The following is a 10,411-nucleotide window of genomic DNA, read 5'->3' as shown; positions in this document are numbered from 1 at the left end:
ATATGTCTCTGTGCGACTCGGTGTTAAATGTTGTTCGATAAATTATACCGTGAAGCACCTCCAGAAGCTTTACTGCATTCCGGGTACTCTACAAATGCAGGCTGCTGTTGTTGTTGTACATCGCAGAGTTATTGATCAACACAAAACATTCTAACCCGTTTGTGAAAAACCTTCCACTAAACAATGCTGGCTGGCCATTGAGAACAATAATGGCCCTAGACTGGAGAAGCTGTCAGGAAAGAAACAAAAGAATATTTGAAGCCACAAGTTACGTTTAGAGATGAATTATTAGTTGCTCATTAAAGCAGAAAACTACAGATTGTTTAGGTTCAGTTTTCAAATTTATTTTCAGCGCAGTTTGTCACTAAGGTGAGTTCCACAAGAAATAAGTACAAAATCTCCACATACAAATTCTATTCAAACCAAGCAGGGGTGTGAGTGGAAAGGTGCTCGCAGGTTTAATGTTCGAGTCGGTCTGTTTCTTTTCACTTTCCGATCCACAGTTTCCCGAAAGATGTTTTCATTTCGAATGAAATCCAATTACAAACCCAAAGGAAAAGTTGGAAAAAAACAGCTGATAGGTTCGCTACACCACATCGCTATGGGGACTACTTCCTCCCTTTCAGAAAGTTTATTTCCTCACACGATTTCTAAAGTGTGATTCTCGGTGTTGTTTTCTTTCCATTGGTCGGAAATGGCAGAAAACAAGACATTCACAATTCATCAGATATAACAGGGGCCAAATGTAACCCCTGTCAGGAAACTGACGGGCTCAGTTAAACACTGAGTTTATCCTGTTGACGTCACTGGAAAGCGATATTGGACAGGGAGCTAAATTGATGCCCTGCCAAATCCTGTGTTCCTTGCCTGATATGTTTGGTTAAAATCAATCCTGATCTCAAGCACTTAACTGTCATCACAGCACAAGTCTTGTAAATGACTTTAACCAGCTGTAGGTCAGCAAGAGAGAGTAGCAATGGACCAATGGAGACTTTTGTGAATCTTCAACTCAGCTCTTATTGTAGATTTTAGCTATAACATCTCTGAAGAAGTCATGCGGACTCGAAACGCTAACTGTTTCCATCTTCACAGATGCTGCCAGACCTGCTGCATTTTCTGCTTTTGTTTCTCATTGTAAGCCTCCTAATTCAATCCAAATCCCAACGTTTGGCTCTCCCCGCCTGGGTAACCCTCATTCTCTGCCCTTACCTGACTGACTCTCCATGGTCCATCCAACATCCTCATCACTCCCCGATGCCAGGCTCTCTAACCTAGGTCAGCTCCCTAATGCATCTTTCCAACTTGATCACTCCTTCCCGACGTTAATATCCTCTGCTGGCAGAATGGCTACCCAACATCAGCCCTCTAAACTCAACCACACTCACTCAACACTCTTCCTGGCATCCCCTGCGGGAGCCATGCACTCAAATAGCTCAAGGGGTGACTGAGTAACTCTCTGTAAAGTCGTTGATTCAATAGCCAAAAGAGAGGTGAAAGTGGAGACTACGAACGATTTGAAAAGAAAATTGGATGGGCACTCAGGGGAAATAAATGTGTGAGGTTACAGGGATAGAGCAGAGGGGGAGTAGAGCGGGGGGGGGTGGTTTAGAGCTGGGGGGGATAGAGCGAGGGAGGGGGTGATAGTGTGGGGAGGTGATACTGTACTGACTATTCATGTAGATAGAGAGCCAGCGTTGGCTTAATGAGCTGGATGATCGCCTCCTGTGCCATAATGAGTCTATAATTCAATGGCTCTATGATTGGAATGTGTGAGCTGCACTTTTATTCATTGGTTCAGTCGCATCTGACCCGCCTTAGCCTCCTGTTAACAGCTGTTCAGCCGATTTTTGCACGAGTTTTATTTCTAATTCTTTAAAATACAAAAAAATGTTTCAAACAAATCTTACCTAAAGAAAATATATTTTATGCAAATTTGCAACTTACTGCATACCTATTTCCTATTTTTTCCCCAGATTAAAGTATGTATAAAAACTGTCTAACCTAAATAAAGCAAAATCATTCTTTTATTTAGGATGAATCAATAGGTTTAAATGATATTTTTAAGTCTTCAACTGTTGGGCAGGGATTCAAACGCAGGGATAGATCTGAGTTTGATTGGATTGTGTAAAATGGTAATCTCTGTTACATACATCCTGATCTTGTTAACAGCACGGTAGCACAGTGGTTAGCACTGTGGCTTCACAGCGCCAGGGTCCCAGGTTCATTTCCCCGCTGGGTCACCGTCTGTGCGGAGTCTGCACGTTCTCCCCGTGTCTGCGTGGGTTTCCTCCGGCTGCTCCGGTTTCCTCCCACAGTCCAAAGACGTGCAGGTTAGGTGGATTGGCCATGCTAAATTGCCCCTTAGTGTCCAAAAATGTTAGGAGGGGTTATTGGGTTAGGGTAGAAGTGAGGGCTTAAGTGGGTCAGTGCAGACTCGATGGGCCGAATGGCCTCCTTCAGCACTGTATGTTCTGTGTGTGTATTCAGCCTCAAATGAGGGAATAATAATGGGGAGAGATATAAAAGAGGCTGCTGACTCCCTATCACCAACGTTACACAATCACATAGCGTTCAGAGCCACTGGGTATGAAGAGCTTGTACTCAACACCACCTCGACACAGTGACAAAGACTATAGTTAGCATGAAGAGGTCACCGGAAACCTCGGATGGGGAGAAAGATAATGAACAGACTGGAGATTTGAAAGCAGCAAAGATACAATTAGCATCAGTTTGACATCTCTTCATGACAAGGTATTGGATGGTGAGGAACCTGGAACACGTTTCCAGCAAACTGTGTGCTATCAATTATTCACAAGACGGAGGAATAGCAAAGATGAAAGCACAGATTGAGCAAACCTGTTCGTTTTGGGAGAAATTATTTTCAAACCCTCAAGTAAGTCAGCAGAAATTGACAATGAAAGCTTTTTGTGCAAGGGTGGGTCCTGGGGTTTACCTGATCAAATCTTGGATAGGCTGAGGATTGACACAGGACTGAAAGTGTCGAAGTCCGCAGTTATTACAGATGAATACTACACAACATAACATTTTACAAACATTGTGACTTTCACAAAGGAAGTAAAAGTTTCATTTGAAAATAGGGACCCGGAGTACTTCTGAGAGGAAAAACTGATCGCTTGTTTTATCAACTGACACACTTTGAGCAGTCGACAATTCAAAAGGGTTTCGGGGTGGGTGAGGGGGGGGGGAAACAAAACTGTACTAGTTTGATAGCGGCAAACACCAGTCATTCTTCACAAACTTATACAACAAGATTACAAATTTCCCTGGAGCTCGATTCAGTGTATACTCATTTCATACTGCTTTCAACAGCAGCATTTGGCACATTAGTCAATACACTATACCCCTCCCACACCAGCACACAGTTTACTTTGAAGTGTTTTTTAAAAAAGTTAAAAATGATGTGCTAATATGGTTGTGTTGTGTGGGAATTGGCTGTTGGATGATAAGACTGCTGCTGGCCATGTTCATGTGGAGATACTTGTTGGGATAACGTTCTGCTGTTTGATGTTTCACCGATGAGGATAAACTGTTTATCCAGCCGGGCTAGCGATAATGCTCCAATAATGCACAGAGGAACTGTATAGAAATGTGTTAAGCATTTATCTGCTAATATCACAGGAATTCTGGATGATTTAAAATGCTCCTCATTAATAACAAACTTTGTTTTAAAATATTAAGAGCTGATTTGCTGAACTAGAAACAGTTTTCTACAATGTGAACTGTACAAAAAAATAATTCTATTCATTTACAACTAACCGTTTCTACAGAAACTACAGCTCATTCTATGATGCTGAAACATTACATGTCATGTATGTAGCTTATTATATTTACATTAATTTTAGCTCTATAATTTATTGTCCTATAAACACTATAAACATATTCAACATATAAATATTTAATTCTATACATGGAAAGCATTGAAACACTAATTGATAATTATGTCAGTCAAAACCGTAAAATATTCAAAAGGTTAGTTTTGCTTACTGACGATAACATTTTACACAGTGGAGATGTATACTGGTAAACAATCAGCGCTTGCTTCCTACGCAGTCACAGGAATCTGCTGACAGACCAGCCACTCCATTCCGTTACAGATTTTGTCAGTAGTGTGGGCACACACTAGTCCCATTGGCTCCTATTTGGTTGCTGAAATACAGCTCCCGCTTAAACCTGCGAATCTGCCCCAAGGCTGTTAAGTTCCTCTGTACCGAGCTTCTCCGGATTATTGGTCCCCATTCCCTGACGAAAACCAGAGGCAATCTCGTCAAATGTCCTTCCCTTGGTTTCAGGGACTTTGAAATAGGTGAATACAAAAAACAGGACCAGGAGCACAGTGAAGATGATGAAGACGTAAGGTCCACAGAGTTGCTGTTAAAAGGAGAAAATAAATCTCATTAGTGACAAAAAGGAGTTCTGCCATTCTCTGATAGAGAACTTGCCAATTAAACCTGCGCTGCTATCATGAACAACCACAATATCGAACAAATGGAGCCAACCGCTTGCTATTACCAAAGCAACAATTAATGTGCAGTCAGAGAGGCTATTTTGTGCCATCCTGGTGCCGTGGATCAGTTTAGAGCAGCTGAGCATTTTCTGCCGACGCATCCCAACTTTGGATGCATTGTCCTTTTTCTGAGTGTGTCTGGCAGAGATAGAGACGCCCAAAGTTTCAAGTAAGCTATAGTGGTGGACAACATCACCCAGCAGCCAGGCAAGGTCACCACTCAGCTTCATCCAGCAGCCAGGCATGGCCACCACTCAGCTTCATCCAGCAGCCAGGCATGGCCACCACTCAACATCACCCAGCAGCCAGGCATGGCCACCACTCAACATCACCCAGCAGCCAGGCATGGCCACCACTCAGCTTCACCCACCAACCAGGCATGGCCACCACTCAACTTCATCCAGCAGCCAGGCATGGCCACCACTCAACTTCATCCAGCAGCCAGGCATGGCCACCACTCAGCTTCACCCAGAACCAGGCATGGCCACCACTCAACTTCACCCACCAACCAGGCATGGCCACCACTCAACTTCATCCAGCAGCCAGGCATGGCCACCACTCAGCTTCACCCACCAACCAGGCATGGCCACCACTCAGCTTCACCCACCAACCAGGCATGGCCACCACTCAACTTCATCCAGCAGCCAGGCATGGCCACCACTCAGCTTCACCCAGAACCAGGCATGGCCACCACTCAGCTTCATCCAGCAGCCAGGCATGGCCACCACTCAACATCACCCAGCAGCCAGGCATGGCCACCACTCAACATCACCCAGAACCAGGCATGGCCACCACTCAGCTTCATCCAGCAGCCAGGCATGGCCACCACTCAGCTTCACCCACCAACCAGGCATGGCCACCACTCAGCTTCACCCACCAACCAGGCATGGCCACCACTCAGCTTCACCCAGCAGCCAGGCATGGCCACCACTCAGCTTCACCCAGCCGCCAGGCATGGCCACCACTCAACATCACCCAGCAGCCAGGCATGGTCACCACTCAACATCACCCAGCAGCCAGGCATGGTCACCACTCAGCTTCACCCAGCAGCCAGGCATGGCCACCACTCAACATCACCCAGCCGCCAGGCATGGCCACCACTCAACATCACCCAGCAGCCAGGCATGGTCACCACTCAACATCACCCAGCAGCCAGGCATGGTCACCACTCAGCTTCATCCAGCAGCCAGGCATGGTCACCACTCAGCTTCCTCCAGCAGCCAGGCATGGCCACCACGCAACATCACCCGCCAACCAGGCATGGCCACCACTCAGCTTCACCCAGCACCAGGCATGGCCACCACTCAGCTTCACCCAGCACCAGGCATGGCCACCACTCAACATCACCCAGCAGCCAGGCATGGCCACCACTCAACATCACCCACCAACCAGGCATGGCCACCACTCAATTATGGTTCTGCTGATCCAAGGTGAAAAGCCACCATTTTACTGATAGCCTGAAGATGAGATTGGTGTTACTGTCTCCATATCGTCCTGATAATGGCTGACAATGTTTCCGCTGCAGGCACAGCGGAAAATGTGACGGACCGGCCAAGGGTCTACTGACTTCAGACGGGAATTTCCAGTCCCTTGGCCGGTGGAACTGCCCGATTCTGGCCAATGATTCGTCTCTACTTTCCTGCTTATGATTAATCTGACACAACACAATGCACCCACCTCGACATACTGGAAGCCCATGCCAACGATGAAATTTGCAGTCCAGTTACACAATCCAGATACGGCGATGGCAGATGGTCTGGGGCCTTGACTAAACAACTCGGCCACAATAAACCATGGGATTGGGCCAGGTCCAATCTCAAAGAAGGCCACAAAACCAAAAATAGCAATAATGCTGATGTAACTCATCCAGGTCAGCTGGTCCTGCAGAACGAACAACACAACATATTTAATGTTTTATACTTACAACAAAAAAAACGAATTCATAAAACACAAAATGGAACAAAATCGCCTCGATGACAATATTTACTTTAGGATCAGGACTGGTTTCTCTTTTTGCTTGTCCTGTTTCCTCGGTCTGTTTGTGAAGACTGCCCGGCTAAGCTGGTGAGTTAGAGAGTTCTGTTCTTAGGCTCTAGCTGCAGGGGCCAGGTTTTTCATCAAGGATTAACCCTCCACTGGGTTCCTCCCCAAAACACTGGGAGGGAACGTGCCCCATGAAAAGCTAACAGAACAAGCCCATCTCGGGACACCATGCTGGTCACATCTGAAACCTTCCTCATCACAGTTCCACTGTTCAAAGTTCATTTTGGCACAAGCCCCATTGGCGTTTATTTCTTATTTTTTGCTGCCCTGCCGCAGTTTGATTGGATCTCTGGCAATGGAACTCTTCCCATTGACCAATGACAATTTGCCACTTTTAGGAACATGGGTACAGGAGGAGACCATTCTGCCCCTCAGAAACTGTCCCACCATTCAATAAGATCATATTGTTAAAATCATGAAAAGGTTCCCAAGATTTGCATCTGAATTCCATTGACCACCTGGGCTCCATTTACCTTAATGCACAAACCCAATATTCACCCATCAGTCTAATTTTTGAAATGTTGTATTGACCCCAGATGCAGAATGTTCTGGTGTCCGAGAGTTCCAGCTTGTCACACCACTTTGGATGAAAAAGTGTTTCCTGAAATCACCCCTGAATGGCTCATCTTATTTTGAAGCTCTTCCCCCTTGTCCTGGATGCTCTCTATCAGGACAAGTAGTTTCTCTCTATTACCTATCAAATCCTTAAAGCATCTTCCAACCCTTTAATCTTCTATACTGAAGGAAGAATGGGCCCAGTTTATGGAACCTGTCTTTGTTATCCAACTCTCTTAGCCCTGGGACCATTCTGCTTCACATCTTCATTCTGGAATTGGTGTTCAGAGAATGCCCAAAGGTTTAAGGACAGTTGTCATCAGCCACAATTATCCCAAACTGGGACTAAACTGGAACAGTTATGTAAAGTAGCCCAAAGAGCCTCAAAATAGTCACCGAGGAAAAGTCACACATCCCAGTACAACGTTTTACAACGACTGATTTTTGTCACTGAATAAACATTTTCTTTGTATCAAACACCACTGGAGGCTGTTCTTCCCATCATTCCTGTGCCAGCTCTTTGAAAAAGCTAATTAGTTATTCCACGCCCCCATCATTTGGTGTGAGTTACTAGGGCACAGGAAGATTGTACAGAGCTTTATTCATGGAAATTCAAGGTCACGCAACAGTAAATTAAGTAAACTGGATAAAATCAATTTGCACAAGTGCCATGGGTCCTATCGAAGGAGAGGATTTGATGGGTTTATTTTGCTCCTGTCACGCCCAGTAAAAACATGTCTTATCCATAACTTTAAAACACAGACTGTAATCGGTTTAGAACCTTCTCGAACAAACGTTCTTTAAAAAAAAAATCCATATTAACAGGCGGCCCAGATGGCTGCTGAGGGTCAGGGGACTTTTGCAATTTCTGCATCAGATTTCCAGAATGTTCCAGATAGAATACCCATGGGTGGGCCTTTCATTTAAATGGACGTACCAAGACAAAACCGATCGGTGGTATTTATACCTGCTATTGCTTATCCTAAACCCAGACTCCGTGCTCAATATTTAACAAAAGATGGAAACCAGTTACTCACAGGGAGGTGTGAATGGCCATTATATATCTCTCACCATTGGGGTTGAATTAAAGTCTGCCCTTTCCGCATTAGACCATGGACCCAAATGCAATCCAGGGTGATGACATGAAGGTTTCCATTAGCCACTAGCTCTATTGGTCCCACATGAAGTGGCTTTGGCTATCTCTTTTTTTAAATAAATTTAGAATACCCATTTCATTTTTTTTTTCAATTAAGGGACAATTTAGCGTGGCCAATCCACCTACCCTAAACATTGTTTGGGTTGTGGGGGGCGAAACCCACGCAAACACAGGGAGAATGTACAAACTCCACACGGACAGTGACCCAGAGCCGGAATCACAAGTGGGACCTCAGCGCCGTGAGGCCGAAGTACTAACCATTGTGCCACCGTGCTGCACTGTCTTTGGCTATCTCACTGTTACCAGACCACTGCTCAGTTATTTTCAAAGTTGTGTTCCTTTGACTATGGTGCATCTAAATTAAGCAAGTTGTTTTAGTAATACAAGCACAGAGAATCAATCACTCAACAAGTTTCTTACCAGAAGAACAAGTGCAATGGTCATCAGAATTGCACAGATCCCCATGCCAGCCAGGCCAATCATGTGAAGAGTACGCCTCCCAGCTCGCTCCACCACAAACAACTGCAGAAATAAAAATATCACATTTCAAACTGAGACCTAGAAACAATCCTGTCTGTTTGAGGGTGCAGAACGCAAGGAGATTAAAACCTGCCTTCGGCAACCATGAGGGGTGTCTAAACATCACTTGAGCCAATAAGCCGTTGGGAATATTTAAGGTGTACTTGGAATGCTGACAGACACTGCAAAACCTGTTCATTTTGGTCCACATTCTACAACCAAAATATAGGCACACAAGAATCCAAATTCTATTCCAGAGAATTTTATTTCTCGCAGTCTGCCAAAGTGGTCAAACGGTTTCAACTGCAATGCATTTGACTTTATAAGAGGTACTTTAATTTTCCCCTCCCTCCTAAAGAAATGTTTTCCCTTCATCGCTTGAGAGTTTTGACCTCTGTAGAGCTTCAGTTATATTGGTACCACTCACTGAACTAGCTCTCTAACCCCAATCAAGACGCTCCTTCTTCATGTGCGGGCTACGGCTGTGCTTCGTGTCCACAGGTGCGAACACCCCGACTGACCTTGTATCAGGTCAGTGGCAACAGTTGTACAGAAACCCCAACAGGAGTCAGCGAGCTTAGTACAGACAAAGGACCAAAGCTGGAATCTTACTAATGGCACAGCTTCACACTGAGCCTTTGGAGCGTTGTGTTCCATTATTACCTTTAATTCCTAATTTTATTGTACAGTACAGCTGGGAAACTCAATAATTTGATGAAGGGATACATACTGACACAACTGTGAAAGCAGTGTTGACCACACCAGATCCAATGGTCGCGTAGACAGGCTGTTCCACACCAGCCTTCTCAAAAATATTGGTCGAGTAGTAGAATATCTGCGGAGAAAATAGAATACACTCTGAGAAAACGCTGATATAAATGATGGTGCAACAGGCGTTTCCAATCTCAAAACCACACATTTTCAGTCAGAAATTTGCAACATTCTCACCATTGGTACATACCAAATAAAATAATGAGGAGCCTCCAGGAGTTTCAGTCAGGGCAGGAACAAAGAACAAAGAACAAAGAAAAGTACAGCACAGGAACAGGCCCTTCGGCCCTCCAAGCCTGTGCCGACCACGCGGCCCGACTAAACTAAAATCTTCTACACTTCCTGGGTCCGTATCCCTCTATTCCCATCCTATTCATGTATTTGTCAAGATGCCCCTTAAATGTCACTATCGTCCCTGCTTCCACCACCTCCTCCAGCAGCGAGTTCCAGGCACCCACTACCCTCTGTGTAAAAAACTTGCCTCGTACATCCCCTCTAAACCTTGCCCCTCGCACCTTAAACCTATGCCCCCTAGTAATTGACCCCTCTACCCTGGGGAAAAGTCTCTGACTATCCACTCTGTCTATGCCCCTCATAATTTTGTAGGCCTCTATCAGGTCGCCCCTCAACCTCTGTCGTTCCAGTGAGAACAAACCGAGTTTATTCAACCTCTCTTCATAGCTAATGCCCTCCATACCAGGCAACATCCTGGTAATCAGAAGGCGAACCTTGCGGATTCCACACACCAGGAGAGGAAAGGTGAGTCTATCCCCTACCCGGGTTTCTAATGACTCCCCAGGAGTTTCCATCGCCAGTGACAATATTGAGAACTGGGCTGTGGA

General features: G+C 45.3%; 1 protein-coding gene across 1 annotated transcript in view; it reads right to left on the bottom strand.

Annotated features, from left to right (window-relative positions):
* Window positions 1-3,407: 3,407 nt before the first annotated feature.
* Window positions 3,408-10,411, bottom strand: part of LOC119950897 (solute carrier family 2, facilitated glucose transporter member 1-like) — a 39,412-nt gene continuing 32,408 nt past the window's right edge. Inside the window, exons 7-10 of the mRNA XM_038773810.1 lie at window positions 9,529-9,633; window positions 8,700-8,801; window positions 6,203-6,406; window positions 3,408-4,389 (exon numbers count right to left, since the gene is read on the bottom strand). Of these exons, the coding sequence (XP_038629738.1) occupies window positions 4,186-4,389; window positions 6,203-6,406; window positions 8,700-8,801; window positions 9,529-9,633 (615 nt within the window). The 3' untranslated portion in view covers window positions 3,408-4,185. The remainder of the gene's footprint in view (window positions 4,390-6,202; window positions 6,407-8,699; window positions 8,802-9,528; window positions 9,634-10,411) is intronic.

This window comes from Scyliorhinus canicula, chromosome 16 (genome assembly GCF_902713615.1).
Source record: "Scyliorhinus canicula chromosome 16, sScyCan1.1, whole genome shotgun sequence".
In the NCBI taxonomy this organism is placed as follows: Eukaryota; Metazoa; Chordata; class Chondrichthyes; order Carcharhiniformes; family Scyliorhinidae; genus Scyliorhinus; species Scyliorhinus canicula.
The sequence above is the reverse complement of the archived record's forward strand: the minus strand, read 5'-3'. Positions and strand labels throughout refer to the sequence as shown.